The sequence below is a fragment of the Cimex lectularius genome, unplaced genomic scaffold (genome assembly GCF_000648675.2).
Source record: "Cimex lectularius strain Harlan isolate CLEC.00 unplaced genomic scaffold, Clec_2.1 scaffold204, whole genome shotgun sequence".
Taxonomy (NCBI): domain Eukaryota; kingdom Metazoa; phylum Arthropoda; class Insecta; order Hemiptera; family Cimicidae; genus Cimex; species Cimex lectularius.
Window position 1 is genome coordinate 287,555 of NW_019392743.1, and position 23,324 is coordinate 310,878.

Below are 23,324 nucleotides of genomic sequence, written 5' to 3' on the forward strand. Positions count from 1 at the left end.
AAAATAATTTAATTATTAGTTTACTATTTTTTCGCTAAGGTTTTTTCTATTTGTTCAATTTGCTTATTTCTGCAATTGCTAATCTTTTGAAGACTGGAAGATGATCAGATGACCATGCCTTAGATGTTAAGAAAAAAAAAGTCCGTTTTTATATTTTATAAAGTGTAATTTTCTTTTGTATACATATATTTTTTTGTAATTATGATTGTATTTTAATGAAAATAAACATAATTCTATCCTCACTGTTATGGTCTATGAGGCAAGTTTAATCATTTTTTGTGCTGGATTTGTTACAATACCAAAACAGTGAGCATAAGAAGACTAAAATAATCAGAAATTATCTCTTTTGATCTCTTAATTATTTTTAATATTTGTGACTGTTTGATTCAGTTGCTCTTGTGAACCAGTGGTATTTTTTTAAAATTATCTTCCACTATTCATTAGACAGCAGTAATTATTACATTTATATTAATGACATAGTCTGAAATTAGTCTAACATAGTCTGTAAGCAAAATCAGGTTAAAAAAAAATTCTGAGATTTTTAATGTACTTCATTATATTTTTCTCTGTTTATATTTTATTTACACAAATATATTTAAATTAATTTTACATTGCACTTTATAAGAAAACATGTATACAGCCTTTGCCAATTATACAACGTAGGCTTTCTAAAATTAGACAGTAAAACTTCTATATTTAGAAGCTACACCCCAGAAAACTTCAGGTCTTATCCAAAGCAAATAATACTCAGTGATATGTCATGCAATTAATGAAACAGGAATGGAAGAACAACAACTATGTAATATTTTACATATTGAATTAAAATATGGTTTTTATAGCTGTATAAACTATTTCCAATAGGAAATGTACATTCTATCGTACATTTATTTCTCACCAGTATGCATGAAAAGCAATGTATTCTGAACTTTTGTTTATACATTTAATTGAGGTAAAAGTAACTCTTAAAGTATAAAATCAACTTAACTTGCATTCAATAATATTGTGATTAACCCTTTTTACGATGAATTTTATAAATTAACAATGCTTTGATTTACACTCTTAGTGAAAAATTCAACAACAATTTAGCTTATTGCTCTGCACTATTTGGTTATAAACGAAATAAAATAATAACAATTATCTGTATGTTTTTTTATTTTTGTTTTATTTATTAAACATAAACACACAAATTCTTCATATAAAACTTTTCTATTTATCGTAGTTCTAGTAAGTTACTCAACAGATCAAACAGTTATATTTATTACATTAATCCATAAATGTATTTAGTAGTCATAATTGACCGTATTAATTATTTAAATTAATTGTCTTTTCACCTAAGGTTGAGTTGAGATAAAAAAGAAGCTTTGAAAATATGGCAAAATATAGGAAAATTTGAAAGGTTTTAAATTGAGATGAGAAGTTTGTGTCTAGGTGGAATGAAATCGCGATAGCTCAAGTGGTTAGAGCGTATTAGGCCAAATGTCGTGGGTTTGAATCCCGCTCATGACACCAGCTTTTTCATCTCAATAAGATCTTAGATAAAAAATATAATTAATTTAAGTTACATTTATTTTCATTTTATAATGTTAAAACAGTTACGGAGGAAGATGACCAAAGTCCTTGGTGTTCACTTCCTGACATCATTATGGAACAAGTGTTCTCATATCTGAACGTAAGGGAGAGATATTATTCTTCGATGGTATGCAGGAGATGGCGCGATGCATTTTATTTACCGTATGTCTGGTCGATATTTACGTTTGAAGAATCGACGCTCACAAGGAGGCGGTTCAATTATTACTCTGGCTGGCAAGTAGGTCAAACATTGCAATTTATTTCACACAAAAAAAATTTAAGGGAATGTTATTTATATGTCTCAGTTCACTTTGGATCACCTGAGGGCACAACTGTGTCTGGGTACGGTGGGCCGGCACTTCCGAGTGTTGATTTTCAGTCCGATGACAAACTTCTACAACATGTACGAGTTTATGAACATGGTCTCTTATTATACCGAGCAACAGGGGGCGGACAAATTCACTGTAAAAGGGGTTGGAAAGAATATCCATACCCTGAGATACACATTCCCCTGCAGGCTGCTATCTGGTGATGATGAAAACCAGCAACTGCATGTTTATGGGACTGGAGGTGATTAACGATACCGATTGCTTATACTTTTTCAAGAAATGTACTTTTTATACAAAACAAAATCATTTACTTTATAACACAGTGATAGTAGTCAAGAGAATGAAATATAACACAAGAACAATAATTTGATCTCAAATTGAAAATCAATGTAAAGAAAAAAAATCCAGAAAAGAAATCTGAAACAAAATAAAACAAGATACATTAATTTCTTATAAAAACAAAGTAATAAACACAAGTAAATATAAACAATGTTTTAATTTGCTTTGAGGTAAGCTGTTGGCTGCTGTCAAAAGGCTAATGGGTAACCTGAAGAAGCTGCGCCGTTTGGAACTGATAGATCTAATGCTCGACAGTGCCGAGGCGCAGACACTGTTAGACGACGTCTGCTCAGATTGCTGTACAACATTGAAGTTTCTTTCAATTATCAATTTCACCAAGGGCCAATGTCAATTAATTCATGTGGGAGTATTTTTAAATTTGCGAGTAAGTGAAGTGAACCGACATAACCCAATTTCTAAAAATAAATATTTTCTCTTTGCAAAATTACTATTAGGTTTTAGTTCTAAGTCCACAGAATATTGGTGAGGACGCTTTAGAATTGCTCAGCTACACTAAACTTCGACACTTGCATCTGGCACAAACCAGGCTCACGCCGTCATCCGCAGTGCCTTTGAGCCCTAAAGCATGGAAGCTGGCAGCAAAAAGGAATACAGACATGAGAATCCATCTGACTCTGAGTTCAAAAATACAAACGGACATAATTTGGCAAGAGGAAGCACCTGTTTCCACAGTCTTATTTGACTCACCCCACTGTAAGGTACTTAATATTCAGTTACGCTAGGAAAAAGATAATACTTTCTTGTTATTTTTATTTGTTATTTACATACAAAACCAAAATTTGTTTTCAGTTGGAACCTGAAATCTTAACAAGGGTAACACTTTGGTACAAAAAAAGCTTAACTGTGTTTGGCTATTTAGGCCTGCCAAAGTATTCACAACCTAAGTCGTTTAAGGAAAGAATCGATCCACTTTTACTTATGCTAATAAAGGACTGCACACAATTAGAGACTTTGGTAGGTACAGAATCAAATTACTGTTACTTACAATTATGAAGTTTTAAATTAAATTAATCATGATAAAAGTTCATTATTTGGTTGATTTTTTCTCACAATTACGAATAATTCTGAAATAAATCCAACAATCAGTATATGATTTCCTTCTGTGGGATTAAGACAAAATAAGGACTATCATTGTTTTTAAACAGAGAGATACTTATTTCATTTTTTCCACCTTTTATAATAGGACTACCAACAATGCACATAACAAAAGTTTCTTTTGCTGTCGATAAAGTTGTTGATTATTTTTTAAATTTATTTTCTTAATTAATTAATTTTTGTTGGTAATTTAGAAATTTTTTAAAAATGTTTTTGTTTCTCATAAAAGAAATGAAACATTTTTAAGAACTTTCAAATAATTAAGGTTTTTAGTTGAGATAAAAAAGCCAATGTCACGAGCAGGATTCGAATCCATGACCTTCGGCTAGATACTCCGCTACTCTACCACCTGAGCTATCGTGACTTCGATCCACTCGAACACAAACTTCCCATCTCAAACCCACCTTTTTGAATTTTCCCTCCTTTTTGCCATTTTTCGATGGGGTAGAGCTGTGGCGTATTTAGCCGAAGATCGTGGGTTCGAATCCCGCTTGTTACACTGACTTTTTTATCTCAACTAAAAATCTTAATTAATTGAAAGATATTTATTGGTCAAGCGGACCACAAAAACTAGTGAATTTTTGAGAACATTTTGAAATATTTTTAAGAAGGTGTGAAGTTATAGGGGAGCAACTTGTTGAGCCGTACTTCAACACCAAAAATTTAACAAGCGAAAGATACTTAACATCTCAATTAATTATACTTTTTATCAAAAGTCTTGGTTGAGATGAAAAAGTTACTATCATCAGCGGATTCGAAACCACCACCTTCGGCGCTAATACTTGAGCTATAGTGACTTCAATCCACTCAGACATCAACTCACACAACTCACCTCAACCTACAAACTTTAGAATTTCCTTCTTTTTGCTATAGTAAATTCACTAGTTTTCGTGGTCTGCTTGACCTCTCCGTGTCCATTACATTTGTCGCCATGAATCAAATAGATTACATGACATTTGAAAATGGCAAAAAGGAGGGAAAATTCAAAAGGTGGGGTTGAGATGGGAAGTTAGTGTCCGAGTGGATCGGTCACCATTCTCAAGTGGTAGAGCAGCGACGTATTTAGCCAAAGGTCGTGGGTTCAAATCACGCTCGCGACACTGACTTTTTTATCTCAACTGAAATCCTTAATTAATTTTTGTTATATTTTCAATTTCAAATTGTTGAGTATATTGTAAAGACGTTAAAGGAAGGTAAAAAGGAAAAAATAAAAGTTAAGTTAATAAAAGTAAAGTTATTATTAAACATTTAAAAAAAACCTATGCATTCAAAAAGAGGTCAATAACTTCATTAATCTTAAAATTATTTGGAATAGTTAAACTGAAAATTACATTTTTGCCACGAATTTCAGAGTTAAGAATAGTTCAAAATTGGTCACAAAAGGTGTTTATTGTTAAAATAATTTTAAAATCTGTTTAGGGAAATTTGGATTATTTAAATTATTTATATAAGCCAAATATACACATGTAAATGTACATTGTCGAACCTATCACTTTTGCAGTCCATCGGCAATTCCAGCTTTTGTAATTTCAATAAATTGCCAGTTGGCCTTGAGAATCATCCACCCAGGGTGTTCAGAGTCCGGGGTCAGACCTCGGTTTTATCCGTCCAGCCGCTGAGGTATGTGCTCTGAAAGCTGTCTACGGCTATGTCAATGTTCTAACACAATCAGTTCCTATTCTTTTCACATTCTGACTCACTCTTAAATACATTCTTACTTATTTACATTCAATTCACTCATGGTGGTGAAATACTTGATATTACACACTACAAATAATAAATACTTTCACTCTCAGCACACACTAGGGGACACAAAAAAGTCAGTACTATATACGATAAAACAACCCTGTTCCTTCCAAAAATCAGAACAGGGAACCCAGATAGTGCTCGAGCTCGATGCTCATTAGGGCGGCAATTCCACAAGCTCTTTATATAAAGCCATGTAGGTCCACCCTTCAATTAGTTGGGACACACTGAGCAACCTTCCTCTGCAAGCTACCCATATGTGACACAGACACATACAAGGGGGGCTTTGGCACATTTTTTTTTCCTTTTTATTTATCATTTTTATAAGTGTCTGTGACAACCACATATGGCCTATACTTAATCGGGAGAGAAGGACCCTTCTTCTATGGGTCAGTTAGCCTATGACGGCGCCATCATGTGAGCTTCTTTTAGGGAAATGATAATCCAAAATGTGTATCAATTTGTTAGATATTGTCTTAGATATTTTATTTTATCTAGAGCAATTGGGTCAAAATTTTTACATCCTGACAATTTCAATTCCATGGGCTGTGTTGGGATTCGAACTCAGAGCCAAATGGCAAATACAAGTCTAACCACTCGGCTTCCCAGTGGTGTGTTATGATATATTATAACTTATGATTAATCAATAAAAAGTATGTCTTAAGTAAATAAATGATAATCCTAATGTATAAAATAGAGATGTGTAATATTTAGTGAGTGTTATGTAATTATTATTTAAAGATCGTGAAAAGATGACCTCAATAAAGGTCCAAACGTTGGCACGATAAAGAAAATGTTTTTCTAAACTTACAACACAGAAGACCGCATCTCACGATCTCTAAATAATAAAATAGAATTATGAGAAGTTGTCCAAACTTTTTTTTTTTGTAGATAGTTCGTGAAAGGATTTCAACAGCAACAATTTTATTGATTGTGGACAATGGGCCGTCACTGAAGAATTTTTTTGTACGAAGAAATGCTGTTATACTGAGGTGCGATTGGCCTAGAAACCCAAGTTGGGATTCGAGTTACTATTCGTGGTTGAGAAACGGGGCATCTAGTTATGATCAAACTGAAAAAGAAGTATCAAAATGTTTTGGATACAAATGGCAAATGTTGTCCGACAAAGAATTCAAAAAACTGGACATAAGACTATACTGAAATATTTTGTGGCACTATCTAAGATGAGTGATATTGGATTCAATATTCAATAAGATATTGAAAAGAATTGTTAATGATGAGGGATAAAATGTTCATAAATTTGTAACGTACTGAAAATTAAATTCTTAAATAATGACACTACCTTGTTTCTGTTTATGATCGGAGTCGTGGCATAGCTTTATCAAATATGTCTTTTTTAATTTTTGGGTAGTCAGGATGCAAAGCCAAAACACGTTGGCAGGTTGCAATAGCATCGGCATAGCGTTTACTTTTCAACTGGTTGTATCCGAGCTTATAACCTAAAGATGGGTTTTTTTCTCTGCACAGGTTCCACGATTGTAAAAAATGCTGGCCTGCTTTCACTGAAAAATTGAAATAAATCAACAGGCCTTATTGCAAATAAAATAAAATCAAAACTCACGGTAGTTTTGCTCCTTTTCAGCGATGACCCCGAGAAGTTCGTAAGCCCTCGCACTAGACAAGTTGTGAGTTATTACTCTTTGAAGAATATCTGAAGCCTGTTGTTGCGATCCGGCCTGAATATAGAGCTCGGCGAGAATAAGCCAACACCGTTCAAGATAATCTGCTTCTTCAAGAGTCCAAGGATATTTTGCAAGTCGTTTCAAAACAGCTTTTGCCCGTGCAGACTGACCTTGGTCAATGTAGCCCATCCCTAACCCAAGAGTTGCTCCTACCCTAAACAATTTTGACAAATATAGTTAATACATATGATTTTTATCAACTACAATGTGAAGCTGAAGAATGAAACGAAGAATTTCTTTTTCACTCATCAGCAGATATTGAGAGAGACTTCCCATGATTTTTTAAGTAAAAAAAATTGGAATTACATTGTCTTACGTCTAGAATCTTCACCTAAGGTTGGCTATAATTTTTATTATAAATAAGATTGTCAGAAATAAATTGAAAAAGTCTAAAGTGCTCTTTAGATTTAATAATAAGTTACATCAAGAAGAAAATTCATTTGATGCATTTTCACAAACATGTTAAAAATTCAAAGAACGTATTACAATTAGAATGTTACTTTTGTAGATTGGCAATTTCTTATAATTTTGTTATTTCTATCCTTGCTATTTTGTCTGCCCGTTTTGGCCTCTCACTATCTTCAGAGGTGAGACAAGCAAGCCCTGCCCTAAGTCCGTTTAAACAAAATAATGCCAATCAGCATAATATGCTAGAAATTATACCATTTAACCTGACTCAAACCAAAACAGTGAGGATAGGCTGTCCAAAATGATAGGAAATGACGAAACTACAGGTTCAACATCTCATAGACTTCAAAAGGAAATCTCAAAATTTATTATTATTATTGTGTAGAGAATGCGAATTAACCAGCAGTTGATGAACAATTTTTTTTTCATAAATTGTTCAACTCTTTAGTCTTTAGGATTGAACACCACATACGCCTTAAATTAAAAATTAGGATTTTTTTCTAATTTATTGCATCATTAGTTGTAATGGACTAACCTGTGTGTCTCATTGTTGGTCAAAGTTGTGAAATCAATTATCGCCTTTTCTATTTCAGATCGGTCTTTTGTTGCTAGACGTACAAAACTTGTCAGTAAAAGAATGCCATTTTCTTCGTCTTGATTTTTAGGCTTTAATTCGGCGAGCAATTTCTGGGCGGTTGTTTGGTCTATGCAAATTTCAATCATGTTATGAACCGCTTGGCTGCCCCATTCAGGGTCACCCCTCGCACCACTGAAGCAATTGACTGCTAGTTGGAAATTCCCTTTGTACCAGTTGTACAGACCTAAAAAAAAATTATTGATGTTGGTTGTCGAAAAAACAACATTTTCAAAAAATATATATACCTGTGCAATAATGAAGGCCTGGGTGATTCTGATCTATAGACTTGGCCATAGTTAAGTAAGGCAGTGCTAGTTCAAGTTTTGCAGCCCTTCTTGCCACTTCGATGAGACGTGCCAGAGCAACCCAATAATCAGGTCTCCTCGCCAGCAAAGAAGAAAAGTGTGCCATGGCTGTGGCAAAATCTACCCTCCTCAATGCGAGATCGGCGACCATGAGGAGAGCAGGTTCGTTCGTGCTGTCTTTAGCGAGTAATGATTTGCACAAAGACTCACAAGAGTTCCAGTCGTTCACTTCCATGTAAAGTTTCGCCAGGGCGATTTGTATAGACGAATCCCCAGGGCTATAATGCAAGGCCCTTTTGTAGTAATCAATCGCAGCATTGTGGTCCTTTAAAAGATTAGCGTAAACGGCCATTTGTTGACATAATTTTGTTGACATTGCTAAATCAGTCCTTCCACTTTCTTCTTGAGCATCTTTTAACGTGTTCAATGCTTTGTTGAGGTCGCCTACTTTTTCATAAACCTAGAAAACAGATAAGAAATCAACTCATAATTTTGTTTATCATGATTCATGAGAACCAACTCGATGTTATATGGTTGGACTGGTCATGTATGATCTGGTGATACAATTTCAATGTACTTGAAATCATAGATTGCAAAATGCAAACAGATATTCCTATTTGTTAACTTTTTAAATTATTATTTAAGGTTTAATAGTCCTTTTGAAAACTACATGACAATTAATACATAATTATCATAAGAGTAATTTTTCACTGAAGAATAAATATAAACAAAGAAAGATTTATAATTGTTTACCTCTTGAAATATTTACTTTGAGTGCATTGAGCAGTTATGAAAATAGAAAATAGTATTTAATAAATCATTTCAGCAGTACTATCATGTTGAAGACAATCGCTAATCGCTACTGCTTTTGAACAAAATGTGTGCAAGCCTTCGAATGGGTATGGTACTCGTGGATGCTCTGAAAGCTTGAGTGACTTTTATCTACTACCTGTTCCTAAAATTCTACTTAACTGGCGGATACTTTCAAGTCATTGGCTCCTTTCTATCGGCTATTGCACATATGCAAGGGTACCACAAGAAAGTATCTTAAGACCCATACTCTACACAGACCTTCCTACCATTTCTGAAATGATCTTTACCACCTGTGCTGACCACCAAAATCATAAAGTAATAATAATAATCCATCTTTTTAAAAAGATTGAACAATAAACTCACTCTACCATTCGTCATTTCTCATAAAGAACCTGTCATTTCTACCAGAAAACCCATGCCATATCCTTTCAGCAGTGGTTCAAGCGATGGAAATGGCAATAAACAAAAATGTGAATGTATCACTTTCAACCTTTGGAGAAGATGACTGCTCTCATCTATAAAAGCATACCCATCCCATCAGCACATGTAGTCTGATATTTTGAGCTATTCACTGAACTTATATAGAACCCACTCAGTACTCAAAAGACGAGAGTTAAACATTTCAGACTTCATAGATTGCTGGACAATCAAACAAAACTGACTGACAAAACAAACGATTTAATTTATATAACTATTTTAGGATCAATTTGTACATAAGGCATGCAACTTTGGTGTTCATAAAACGTTCCAACCTCCAACTTATCCAACCTCTACACTACAAAATCCTCCGAATCATCGTCAATACTCCTTTCTTATCCAATATTATCATTCAAAATGACCTTCAATAAGTCCTTGAAGTCGTGAAAAGCCACTACAAGAAGTTTTACAAATAATTATCTAGTCACACAAACGCTCATGGAAGAAACCTTTCATCCCACTCTCTCCCTGCTGGCTGAAGCATCATTGGCCTCATGACCTTCTAAGTAACACTGAAAATGATCAACACTAATATATATATGAATGACACTAATGAGTAGTTCCTCTTTTTTTCTTAATTATGTATATTTTTTGCATTCATTTTGTTTTATTTTGTGTTTTAAGATGTTATCAAATTTACTTAAGTGCAGCAATTGGTGCAGGTTTAAAAAAAAATTACCTTTGCCAAAATGAAAGCTTTCTTTGATAGAGGAACGTCGGCCAAAGCTTGTTCTGCTTTATCAGGTTGATTAAGTTTTAACTGTAATTCAGCCAATTCCAAGCATCCATCATCACCTTAATTTATCAGAATAAAAAAATGTATACAGTTTGAGATAAAATAAAGATAATTAAATACATTTATTTTATATACCTGATGATTTATAGTATTTGATCGCTTTCTGATAAAGATGACAGCGGACCAATATTCGAGCAAATTTACAGGACAAATTTGTTTTGCCAGCACTGTTAAGCATTGCTTTTTCATAAGTTTGTACCGCTAATTCAGGCTCCTAAAACAAGTTGATTCTGAAACATTACACAAAACAGTTTTTTAAGCTTTTCTAAAGTTCATACCTGAATTAACATGTAGGCATCTCCCAACAGGACGAGATTATCTGGATTTGGGTCGTTTTCAACTAATTTTCTGTAACAGTTTGCGTAGCCATGTCCGTCTTTTAAATTGTTCAAGTAAACATCAGCCTTTTGCATCTGAGCCTGAAATTTTTTTGATTGTCATTAAAAATAAATTTTGTCATAAAAAATTGACATTTCAGTTATTTATTTGCACAATAATGCAAATCATTAATGGAATAATTTGTTTGATAATGAAAAACCAAGAATCAAATTCGATTCTTCCACTACAATAAATGCAATTTTCTTTTTTCATTTTTTAATAACTGAAAGGTCTTGTAAATACAAAAAATTCGTAGGAATTTTGAGCCATAAAAACAATAATAAATAAATAAGTAAATTAAAAAAAAAAAATTATCCATATCACTTTGAATAATACAAGGGTACATGCATACAAATACATAAATGTAAACTTTACTTTTATATAGTTAGGATTTTCCTTTGGTATTTCTGATAGAAGAGCTAGCGCTCTTCTCACATCACCCTCCAAAGCGCAGAGTTGGGCCTTTGCAATGACAACAGTTGATTCGTGTTCTGTCCCTTTTAACAAATCATTAGCTTCCTGAAAAATTTTAACAATAATATTTTTTTAAAATTATTATAAAAAAGCATATAATAAAATGTACCTTTAAATCTTGTGCTGCTAATTTTAATTCATTTAACCTCATGTGAGCACCGCTCAATTCTGCAAACGCTGTACCCAATTCTTTCTGTGTCAATTTCAACCCTCCTATTAAAATTTACGAGTGCTCAAAATTTAGCAAGTCTTATATTTATTTTGAAGTTTTATATTTAATTTTTTACCTGGCCCATGTGCTATAGCCTGCTTAATGTTGTTAATGCAGAGAATATCATTTCCTTTATGTTTATGGACTAAACCGTTTAATAGATGATATTGAGGGTATTCCCTTATTTTAAGATTATTGCTCAGCCCATGTTCTAATTTCATAGATGCCAATTCAAAATCTCCCTGTATTCGATGAATATTTATTTAATTAAAATTTCCATAAGTTAAAATAATTGTTAATTTATTAACTGACTTGTTGCAAATGTAAAGTGGCAGAAAGCAGATAGGCATGTGGGTTTGTTGGATCTACATTTTCTATGACGTTAGAAAGTGTATTAGTAGCATCGGAATAGTCTCCTATTTCAATTTGAGCTTTAGCTAAGTCTAAGCTTGCGTCTATCAATCCAGGGCAGGTTTCTACTACTAGATTTAAAACCCTTATTCTTCTTTTATCGCCAAAAGTCTGAAAAAGTCAAATAAGTGATCCAATTAATTTTTTGGTTTTATAATTACAAAGAAAGCACAAACCGTGTTTGGATACATTTGCGATATTCTCATCAAGAGTTCAGGGTCTAGATCGATTAAATATTCCGTTCCGAATCTGTGCTTAGAAGCCTTGCTCTGCTGCGTAGAAACTGCTTTGTCCAAAAGTTCCACGGTATTTCCCAATGACAACTTAGCTCTCAATAAAAGCACTTCAGAATTTTCTTTTTTCTCATCCAATTCCGTAAGAAGTTCAACTTGTTCCCTCACCTCGAATGTGTTTTAAAAACATTAATTTATCGAATCATTTAAACACACAATTTTAATTAGTATATCTCAATACCTCGGCTGTAACTCCATAAAGAGCCAAATGCACGATTGAAAGATGCGTCAAGGATGCCGATGCAGAATCATCTTTGCTCGCTTCCTTGAAAATCGTTTCGGCTTCTCCGAGTCTCCCGGCCAAAAAGTGCAAGTGCCCTACTTCAATTAGTACGTGAAGGACGTGTGAGCCAGTCCTCATGGCGCTTTTTGCAAATCTGTCGAGTTCAAGTAAAACCAAAAGGTTTTTCCCGCAGCATCTGGAAATTATTTAAGAATATAACTTGAAAGACTTCTAGTACTAAGAAACTTTAAGAAACTAAGTTAAAAAAGTGACATTACAAGCGGCCCATAGACGATCAATATTATTGCACAATATTTTGGGTTGTGCAATTTAATTGATCGTGTGTAGACGATATTGAAAGTTTGTGCAATACATTGCATGATTGACGAAAAGTTGAAAATATATTGTACAACCTGGAAAATATTGCACTGTCTGTTGGCATTATTGCGCAATATCAGTCAGTTTGTGAAGTACAGCTAGTAATAAAATATTGCACAAACTTCAATATCGTCTTCAAACTATTCAAGTTCATTGCACAAACAAAATTTTGTACAATATTATTGAACGTTACGGGGCAACCGTCAAATTATTGTGCAATCTATATTGTACAATAATATTGACCGTCTATGGGCCGCTTTAAGGCGGAGCCATAGACTATCAATTACATTACACAATATTATGAATTGTGCAATATTTTGCCTGTTTAGGGTTAGTATTTAAGTTTGCTCAATGATTGAAAAAAGTTTGAGCAAGTTTAATTTTTATTGCACCATGTAGGGTTAATATTGCACAATAGTTTTAGTCCATGTGTAGCGTTTGTATAAATATGTATCAAGATGTCATTCAATACTATTGCACAATAAAAATATTGTGCAATGTAGGTCTAGGGATCTCCTAACATAATGTTAATAGTTATTAATTTCTAAACTCTTTCTGGAGTATGTCTGATATAAGAAATTAAATTTATATGCTCTTTATAATAGTAATATGTATATAAAGAAATTAGAATTACCGTGAAAATACAGAGACCACTTTTAAAAACAGCCACCAAGCTTTTGGCTCCTGTCTTTCCAATTCACTATGAAGCTTTTTTAGCACTGGAAGCGACTCTTCATATTTTCCATCAATAACCATTTTCAAAGCTCTTAACTTGTAAATGAATACAACTGTAATCAGTATCAACAAAAATGTGTAAATTAAAGCTACTTACTTGTAAAGCTACAATGTTGTCAGCTTGAATGCCTAATGCTCTCAGTGAAGTATCCACAGCGTGATCCCATTGCCTGTTGGCCAGCTGCAGCTTCATTTTCTCCATAAGTGGAATCACACCTTTAGGGTATTTGACGACAAAAGAATTGACTTTGTTAAGTCCGTCTGTCGGAGAGAGAGACAACACTTCACCCAGCAGAGCCTCAGCATTATTTTTATTCTAAATTGTAATAAAAATCATTCTAAATTAATTTCATCGATGTTTATGAATTATTAATTTACCTGCTGAAGTGCTGTTAGAAAATGCCTATTTGCAATTTTATTCTTTTCTAGGGAGAGGTGAATCCACCCTAATAAACATTGAACTCTCACCAAGCTCTGTTCACTTTTTATTTCATCCAGAATTGATAATGACATGGTGTAATTGTTAGCTAAATAGTGATAAAGGGCTTCATAGAATGGATCTCCATTCGAATGCCTGCTTTCTTCTATCAGCAAAGCTTCCAGTCTCGAAATCGCTTCTCTATCCACAACCTAAAATAAAAACTGTTACGATTTCTCACCAATACAATTTACGATGTCCTTACATGGCAGTGATTGTGTGCATAAATTGAAGTCCTTATAGCCGCTACAGCACATTTCTGTTGGCTTAAAAATGGTTTGAGCGTTTCCAAAGATTCAGATACTCTATCGAGAAAGACGAGGGAAAAAGCTCTGATCATAGCTACTCCTGGATCACTGATATTTGAACTACCCTCTCGAGCAGCAGTTTCGAACCACCTCTTCCTATAGTAGTAATGCGTGTTGAAGTACTCCATTTTTTTATTCTACTATTATTTCTTTGTATTCTGGTCGTGGATTGTCCTTGACAAATTTGATAATAAACGGACAAGACAGTTTTACTTTGATTTGATTCTTAATGCAGTAATGTAATACTTCCTGAAATAAATAATAATTGAAAAACCATGCGATAAAGGACAAACATTTACATATTTAAAACATTAATAATAAAATAGTAATTTTGAAATTTAATTACAATTTTTTAAGGAAACAAAATTTAAAATTGTTTTGCCTCTTCAAAAATATAAAAATTGAATAATAGATAATTAATGAATGTGGATATCGTATTTCATACATCAATGCCTAATTAAACAGTTATAAAAGAGTAACACATTACAAATTATAATTTGTATGCAAGGGATTTTTAAGAATTGTAGTAAAACAAAACCGATGACTCATGAGTACCTAGGATTACATCTGGAATTATGACAAAATTGGAATGACCATACCAAATTGTCTAAGGATAAAAACATGGGCTTAAGTTTCTCCTAGAAAACTGATCTTAAGTACAAAAAGACTCATCCAGGATACTTAGCTTACTAGACAGATGTTCATAGCAATAAAATGCAAAACAGAATTAGATAGCACTCTAGGATGAGGGAATAATTTCACCTTAGTGTCAGGAACCACACCCTAATGCAAGGAATTGTTGTTGGATAGAAGAGACCCTGCAAACTCCAGAATTGGTAAAAAAAAAAAAAAAAAAGTGTATGTATGTACATTAATCTCAAACTACCAATTTATTAAACAACAATTCCTCAATAAATTGTTATGAATCAATAGTTTGGTCATTCCCCATCATTTTAGTCTATCTACCATACTATTTGGTCTGTCATACATTTCAGCTTTTTGCCATCTTTACTTATAGGTGGAAATTGACCTGATTTTTGATTTTACAATAGGAGGAGACTCATCAGACTCCTTTTGTTGGGTGTGCAAGCTATTACAGATTATTTAAAATTAATTATCATTTTTAATTTTACAATAAGAGGATATTCATCAGACTCCTTTTGTTGGGTGTGCAAGCTATTATAGATTATTTAAAATTAATTATACTTTTTATTTCAACCTTAACTTAGATAAAAAGTATAAATAATTTAAATAATTAATATAATCAATTTTGGCTACTAAATACATATATGGACTATTATAGATTGTTGATTCGTTGATCTAGCTAAAGAGCCTTTTGCCCTGTATTCTCATAAGGGAGGACTTGCTGCTCCTCCGCTAGGTTTTGGCTATGAATACAAACTCATGATGTCGAGAAGCAAATCATGTTTTAAAACCCTTAATACCGTGTAGTAAGTAGAGCCCTTGAGTGCACCCTGGCTGGTTGCGGTGGTGCTGCCTGTCTCGCTACCTCTGGAGATTCACTTCTTCTTGATTGAAACAGACTCAAGGCCAGATAGCCGTTAGTCTTTTATAATGTTACCGAAAAGAGAAAACTTTGGTACGAATGAACAGACCAAAATGATAAAAAATACCAAACTAGAGGTTCTTCACTCAGAAGCCAAGAATGTTCATCGCCTTACTATAGTGATAAGGCTAGTGGAAAAAAATGCTGGACTATATTTGTCCGTCAATCTTCTCTTTTTTTGCGTACTATCATTTATTTTATTTTGTATTTTTCAAAAAATGTACCTAATTCTCAAGTGACATGTAAATTAGGCACCTATGAAGCTACTGGAATGAGTGTTTTGTGAGCACAACGGTATTGTTTATTTTTGGCAATGACGTTTTGTGAGGTTTAAAAAATATATTTGGTGCTCTCGATGTGACAACAGACAACTCTCACCTCTGTCAAAAGGCAATACAAATCGAAATACAGACAAGTAAAATGGGAAATTTAAATTAGAGTCTAAATGGTCAAGTCGTTACTGTCGTCATGGCAATCGTTTTGTTGCGTCCAGGTCGCCCGGGTGTCAATCGACCGGCTGCCAAACTATAGGAAACCAGTGCATACTTGTGCCAACAACTGCCCGAGGCCGAGTTTCCTGAAGCCTATCGGGACGAGAAGCGTTTTCAGGTCTAATACGCCGTTCTGCTTTTCGTAGCGGACGAAAGCGACTTCTAAAAATAAAATAAAAATAAAAACATACAAAAAGTAAATTGTGGAGGAAGACACGGACTTTTCGACGACGGAAGGTTGAGGATGAATTTCTTCTCCTCCTCGTTGTGCAGTACTTTCCTCAGCGGGGCAGAACTATGGATGAACTTGAAATTCCCCAATTTAAAAAAATTCAACAGCTTATTCATGTAAGCTCTGATAGCGATTGAGAAGATTGCCTGATCGAAAGTGTACGCGAGGACGAAGCGCGCGGCGTCGAAAGGCGAAGTTCACACTTTTCACCTCCTTTTAAAAAAAACTATTTCAATTTGACATTTTGACGTTTGAATCGAACGCCGGTCTACCAAATGTTTTTGTTACCTCCTATTTTCCGATTAGGTTCGATATTTAATTAACGGATTATCGATAGCGGTGAAAGCAGACGCCGCGTGGAATGGGCGCGTTTTCAACGATACGCCAGGACGGCGCTGAATAAGCGAGTCAATAAGTCCCACGGCTTAGCGTCCAGCGAGCATCGCATCGCAAAGCGAAATTATACAAATTCGGTCGAATCGTATAATCGTATAAATCGGGTCTGATTCAGATCCAAGACCGCCAGAGTCGGATTTGATCCTCTTTGCGGTCCCGGTCAGTGCCCCTTCCGCCGAGGCGATCGCCCACTGCGCGCCAGTCGCTTTTCAACGCCCCACTCGTCCAGTTCGTCCGTTTCTCAAGCCACCTGTTGACTCAGTTTCACCACTCTAGGAAAAATGAGGGAAATCGTACACATCCAAACCGGCCAATGCGGAAACCAGATCGGAGCCAAGGTGACTAGAAAAGAGTTTTTCACATTTTCCAACCCGGGAAAATCGCCGGAAACTCTCGCCCTTTGTATTGCGACTCCATATCGTTCACTCCCTCCCTCCTTCCCTCGTCGGTAATTTTTTCCTCACTAATTTCTGCTTTCAATCCATTCCAAATTTTAAACACAGCTTCCAATTTTGAAAAGGGTATTTGTTAAAATAATAAAACGACGATAAATTATAAAATCAATGGGATCCTTTATGTAGGAGAAGAATCCGGCCCTCGTGACGCCCACATCGATCCGACCATGTATGGTCGCCGGGCACAGACTTCGTTGAATTTTTATTTTATTAAATACTTTACAATTTACAAATAAAATTTTTACATCGCACTTTAAACAGTTTTGATTTACAATTTGAATAAATAAAACTTGGGAGTACAGAAAGGACATGTTGAGAAAAGTCAATTGATCCTTCCGTTAAATTTTTTCTCTTTGATCTACAAATATATATTCCTTTTTAGCTAATTATTTATTAATCATTAAATCCTATCTGGACAGATCTACTAAATATTATACAAAAAATTATTTGTAAAAAAATTAATAATAACGCCTTGTAGCCGTAATTTTAAACAGTGATGACCTCTGACCCAGAAAAGGGATTCTCCTTAGGTGATTTGCAGTCTGTAGATTATAGCTGTAATTTCCGCCATTTATGTTGGGTTTGTTCTTTCTCTACAACGACCTTGTTTTATTATTGCATAAAGGAACCACCTGCTTGCATTATTGTGAAATTTCCCCTTTGGGGGTCTGAAGAAGAAGTAACATTTATTACCATCATAATTTATCACGATATGCGTTCTGACTCTTTTAAAGTGAAGTGCGAAAAGCATCTGCGCTTTATGACCTTCAACTAAAATCTCTATGACAATGCTATATTTTTTTTTCTTTTATGGCAGTGCAGTAGGTGGGGAAAAATTAGAGAAAAACTGGCTGACACTTGTAATTCAGAGTTAAAGTAAGTTATAAGAATTATTTAAGTAGAAGCCATACAATTTGTGCATAACGGACAACATAATTAGATAATTTATATATATGTAATATGTAAAATACTACATACATTGACCTCCCTTTGGGGGTCTTTAAAGCGATGGATAGTTCAGTCATTTCTGTAATTTTTTTTTCTTTTCTAAGACACATTTCAGATTTTTTCCTATTCAATCCTGCGCCTGCAATATGACAAAATGAAAAAAATTAATGCTTTGTTCTTCTGGTATTTCTATAGAATGAATCATCTTTTGTCATTGCATCACTGGCTTGCCATCTGCTTGGGAACTTTGTTCTGGAATGTTTTTAACTATTTTATTCTAGCTGCAGAGGCTCCTCTGCTTTCTTCTAACCATAGTCCAACTGCTGAAAGGGCCCCATACTTGTTCAGTTCATTTGGTTTCCATGTATGATGTCATACGAATAATTAACTGAATTTCTAAATTCTATAAATAAATTAAAAAAAGATGGCGTTGGATAACTTAACATAAAAACCTACTCCAACCTTAAATATCGAACTGTCAACCCCTTAGGCAACACAAATTAGCAATACAATATTAATTAACAATCAAGAATTAAAATGTATTGAACTGTCATTGGACGTTTGTCACGCTGGAGGCTCTGCTCTCCGTACATCACAGGGGCCGAAATTGAGAAGGCTAGACTAATATTATAGGGCAAGTGTATGCTAGACTTTGGTGCAAGAGGAGAGACCAGGGGGACGCACTAAGATATATCAATAAGTTTTATTTTAAAATATATACCCTTATTATATGGCAAAATTTTGTTGTTTCATGATTTAATTTAATTACACTCTCCTCCCCTTTATAGAGAAAAGGGATGGGTCATAACTGTACAATACTTGTGACTTTACATGGACAAAAGAATAATAGACACCACGTATGTGTGATGCCATCTGACCAATCAAATAAAGTTAAATCGATGTAACGTCCAGCTTTTGACTTAATCTCTAGGACCCCGATTCATTTTAGTCAACTGACGGTTCATAAAAGTCATTGACATAAATCATATTGAAAAGGAAAGTGTTTTCCTACTTGCAGCATACAGGTTTCTTCAGTGCACAAGATATATTCAACCATTCTTGGTACATCTCTTTTTCTTTACTGATTTTCATTTTTCTCCTACAGAATTGAATCATCTATCGAAAGGCAAAATGCTTATTTTCTTTTGCCACCCATACAATGAATTTTTTGTAGCAACAGCTCGCCAAAAATATAAATGAAAACACACAATTAAAGGAAAAGATGGAAAACTGAGTAGCTGCCAGTTTTTTATTTTTTCAGTTTCGATTCAGGTAATCTTTATGGGTTAACGAGGTAAGTGTGTTAACATGGAAATCCCATATTCAGTTGAAAAGACAGGAAGACCAGGAGGTACTACAAAGTAGGCTACTTGGTCAAAGATCTAATTTACAACTCCATTTTCATCTACAAGACTCCTGAAACAGATATGAACTGAATTGAACTTATTGGGGTCGGTGAAAGAATCAAATTCTTATAAAATCCTATCCACTCTGGAAGTTAATAAACACTCCTTTCAGAATTTCGAACCAAATCCCAATGACCTTGATATTATTAAATATATATGTTAATTTAAAAAAAAAAATCATCCACATTCGCTAGTCCAGCAGTTTTCTTGACCTATTATTCCTCGAAATTGCACACATCGATTGAAGTGGTTATGACGCTGAGAAATTGATTGACCCAATTTAAAAGGATGTCGCCAGCGGGTGTAACAAAGCTATCTTATCATTATGGCGAAGTTGTAAGTTCATTTTAGGGGGTAATAAAAAAGAATTTAGAAACCCTTGTCTTCAAATATCAGCGTTTTATTTTTTTTTTTTTTACTTTTCTTTAAAATTTCTTATCGCCTTCATATAATGCGCCAAAGGTTTATTTTCTTATTTAATTAATTATGAAATTTAGCTTTCAGATTTTTTAATAGATCAATGCTGAACTTGAACCCATTGTTCGATAAATAATTATTTATTAGTTTTTAATGGAATGTTAAATTAATAAATAACTGTTCTTTGAATGAATCAGTTGTAGTGCACTAGGATGGAATTCAGGGACTGGCAAAACGTGAGATAACCCGGGCTTCATTCCATATGAAAAAATGCCTGCTTTGGCACGTTTGACAAAATAATAGTTTACACTTAGCTTAATTGAAACACTTATCTCACTGTTTTCTGGCTTAAATGTTATCATTTTTCTACAATTGCTTAATTGCTGAAACTCATGTCTAGAAATCAAGTAAAATTGATCTTTTTTTTTTTTTTNTTTTTTTTTTTTTTTTTTTTTTTTTTTTTTTTTTTTTTTTTTTTTTTTTTTTTTTTTTTTTTTTTTTTAATACTAGGCACAAGGTATGATTATTTAAACAAACAACCTTAATTACAAAATATTCTGGTTGTGGTGTGCTCCTTGATTAAACCTAGAAATTAGAGGACCGCGGTAGCTGAATGGTCAGCATGATAGACTCTTGGCTCAGACCACGCGGTCGTGGATTTCATTCCCACAGTCACTCCTGGCCCTTTTTTTCACACAACCCTTCCCCTTCCACAATAGAATATTATCAACCGAATTATACTCAGGCTAATATGCAAGCTCACAAGGCCATTACAAAAATAATAATAATAATTAAAATTAAAAAAAGTAAATACAAACATAATAAATTAAAAAATCTAGAATTTTAGTTTTCTGAGTTTACCTTTTTTCTAATGGAGATCCTTGTACTGCTTTGATTTTTGATCATTTAAGGTAGGGTTCTATATGGCCATAAAGAGGAATGTTGAGTGGAAAGAAAAATTGATTATTAATATCAATTAATTGACTTAATACCTCCAGGATTAACTACATTCTAAGCCCTTTTAATCAATTTGTTCCATTCCACATACTCTTCAGTTCGAGAACCCTTTTATTTAAAATAAAACTTTTTTTTTCCCCAATGCCTATGCGATTGTTGATTCATCATTCGGCACCTTGCAACCCAATACAATTTTACATTTAGGGTGGCACTGCTGCTCATTTAGCGTGAACCAGGGGGGCATGTCTACTAGCTGTATGGACGTAAGCAGCATTTACCCCCTAAAAAAATAATAGTAATAAAAAGATCCTACGTTGGTTTTCTAATCCCAGTGGGTTGGGTGCAGCTAGTTCCACTGTTTTGATCTAAAGGATTGGAAATTTTTGATTCCCAGTTGCATTAGTACATTACTTATTTTTGTTGTGTAGTTCTGGGAGATTATATCTGATGAACATGGCATTGACCCCACTGGAGCCTATCATGGCGATTCTGACCTTCAAATTGAAAGGATCAACGTATATTACAACGAAGCTTCAGGTATTAAAACATAAATATTTATACGACTTAAAAAGGTCTTTACAAATGAAACATCTATTTTAATAAATAATCTGTCCACAGGGGGTAAATATGTGCCTCGTGCGATCCTTGTCGATCTTGAACCAGGGACGATGGATTCTGTACGATCTGGCCCGTTCGGGCAAATCTTCAGGCCTGACAATTTTGTTTTCGGCCAGTCTGGAGCGGGAAACAACTGGGCCAAAGGGCATTATACAGAGGGTGCAGAGCTTGTCGATTCTGTACTGGATGTGATCAGGAAAGAGGCTGAAGGATGCGACTGTCTTCAGGGCTTTCAGATGACACATTCATTGGGAGGCGGAACCGGTTCTGGAATGGGAACACTCCTTATTTCCAAGATCAGGGAAGAATACCCCGATAGGATTATGAACACTTATTCTGTCGTTCCATCGCCCAAAGTAAGGGATATTATAACAATAAATATTTTAACTTAAAATTGGCATTATACTCATAATTAATAAAATTATATATTCAATTTTAATATTCATTTATTTTGTAGGTGTCTGATACTGTTGTTGAACCGTACAACGCAACACTCTCTGTGCATCAATTAGTCGAGAATACCGATGAAACATACTGTATTGATAATGAAGCATTGTATGACATTTGCTTCAGGACTTTGAAACTGTCCACTCCAACTTACGGAGATTTGAACCATCTTGTCTCCCTGACGATGTCAGGTGTCACTACGTGTTTAAGATTTCCCGGTCAGCTTAATGCCGATCTTCGTAAACTCGCCGTGAATATGGTTCCTTTCCCGCGTCTCCACTTTTTTATCACTGGTTTCGCACCGTTGACGTCCAGAGGTTCACAACAATACAGGGCTTTAACAGTTCCCGAACTCACTCAGCAGATGTTCGATGCCAAAAACATGATGGCTGCCTGCGACCCACGACACGGACGTTACTTGACTGTTGCTGCTATCTTTAGGTATGCATTTATCATACAAATTTTAATTATATTATAACAGGTAAATCAGCAAACTTGAACAAGTAAATATTGAAGCATTAATTAGATGTAATATTGTACACTTTATGAAATATATAAATTTTTAGGGGTCGCATGTCAATGAAAGAAGTCGATGAACAAATGTTGAATATTCAGAATAAGAACTCGTCATACTTTGTTGAATGGATTCCGAACAATGTGAAGACCGCGGTCTGCGACATTCCACCTAGGGGCCTTAAAATGTCTGCCACTTTCATCGGAAATTCAACTGCTATTCAGGAAATATTCAAAAGAATATCTGAACAGTTCACAGCTATGTTCAGAAGAAAGGTGAGTAATTGTTGATTATTGGTTTTATAACGAGAAAAATTAATTTGTATTTTATTTTAGGCTTTCTTGCATTGGTACACGGGAGAAGGAATGGATGAAATGGAGTTCACAGAAGCCGAATCAAACATGAATGACCTTGTGTCTGAATATCAGCAGTATCAAGAGGCTACTGCAGACGACGAAGCTGAATTTGATGAAGAGCAAGAACAGGAAATGGATTAAACTCACAACAAATAATCTCCTTTTTTTATAATCATCGATCATTCTTTTGTCATAACATTTTTTTTAATCTAACCCAATCAGTTTTGAATTATTCCTGATTTTTTTTTTTATTATTTTGAAGCAATTAATAATTAAACGTCTTAAGAATTCTAAAAAAATTATATATTACATAATGTGTTCTTTTTATTAATAAAAACTTTATGTAATAGCTTTTCCTGTTTTATTTATTTTCCTGCTTATGACCTAAGTACT

The 23,324-nt window shown here is 34.2% G+C and overlaps 3 protein-coding genes across 7 annotated transcripts in view; 2 read left to right on the plus strand and 1 right to left on the minus strand.

Annotated features, from left to right (window-relative positions):
- Positions 1-6,398, plus strand: part of LOC106663639 — an 11,139-nt gene extending 4,741 nt beyond the window's left edge. Inside the window, exons 1-7 of one of the 2 annotated variants that reach the window (XM_014388624.2) lie at positions 543-799; positions 1,593-1,807; positions 1,875-2,139; positions 2,408-2,622; positions 2,693-2,956; positions 3,048-3,212; positions 5,991-6,398. In XM_014388624.2, coding sequence (XP_014244110.1) covers positions 781-799; positions 1,593-1,807; positions 1,875-2,139; positions 2,408-2,622; positions 2,693-2,956; positions 3,048-3,212; positions 5,991-6,260 — 1,413 coding nt within the window. In that variant the 5' untranslated portion in view covers positions 543-780 and the 3' untranslated portion in view covers positions 6,261-6,398. Of the gene's footprint in view, positions 1-542; positions 800-1,592; positions 1,808-1,874; positions 2,140-2,407; positions 2,623-2,692; positions 2,957-3,047; positions 3,213-5,990 lie in introns of those variants that run through there. The other variant, XM_024227122.1, reaches the window with a different exon arrangement.
- On the minus strand, positions 2,164-16,702 carry LOC106663638 (tetratricopeptide repeat protein 21B-like). 4 transcript variants are annotated; one of them, XM_014388619.2, is made up of 20 exons: positions 16,407-16,702; positions 16,241-16,347; positions 14,025-14,376; positions 13,720-13,971; positions 13,439-13,657; positions 13,241-13,377; positions 12,187-12,424; positions 11,889-12,113; positions 11,614-11,823; positions 11,378-11,543; positions 11,200-11,303; positions 10,992-11,135; positions 10,517-10,657; positions 10,314-10,452; positions 10,122-10,237; positions 8,093-8,612; positions 7,746-8,031; positions 6,682-6,956; positions 6,403-6,622; positions 2,164-2,315 (listed from the first exon to the last, which is right to left on the minus strand). In XM_014388619.2, the coding sequence occupies exons 3-19, from the start codon at positions 14,253-14,255 to the stop codon at positions 6,414-6,416; spliced, it is 3,612 nt and encodes a 1,203-aa protein (XP_014244105.1). In that variant the 5' UTR covers positions 14,256-14,376; positions 16,241-16,347; positions 16,407-16,702; the 3' UTR covers positions 2,164-2,315; positions 6,403-6,413. The 4 variants fall into 4 exon arrangements, with proteins under 4 accessions (XP_014244105.1, XP_014244108.1, XP_014244107.1 ...); XM_014388622.2 differs by lacking the exon at positions 16,241-16,347; XM_014388621.2 differs by lacking the exon at positions 16,241-16,347 and having other exon boundaries at positions 16,377-16,702.
- A 300-nt stretch (positions 16,703-17,002) lies between these two features.
- LOC106663641 (tubulin beta-1 chain-like) lies at positions 17,003-23,080 on the plus strand. The gene is made up of 6 exons (XM_014388629.2): positions 17,003-17,151; positions 21,425-21,533; positions 21,615-21,970; positions 22,072-22,502; positions 22,628-22,850; positions 22,911-23,080. The coding sequence occupies exons 1-6, from the start codon at positions 17,095-17,097 to the stop codon at positions 23,070-23,072; spliced, it is 1,338 nt and encodes a 445-aa protein (XP_014244115.1). The 5' UTR covers positions 17,003-17,094; the 3' UTR covers positions 23,073-23,080.
- The last annotated feature ends 244 nt before the right edge of the window (positions 23,081-23,324 follow it).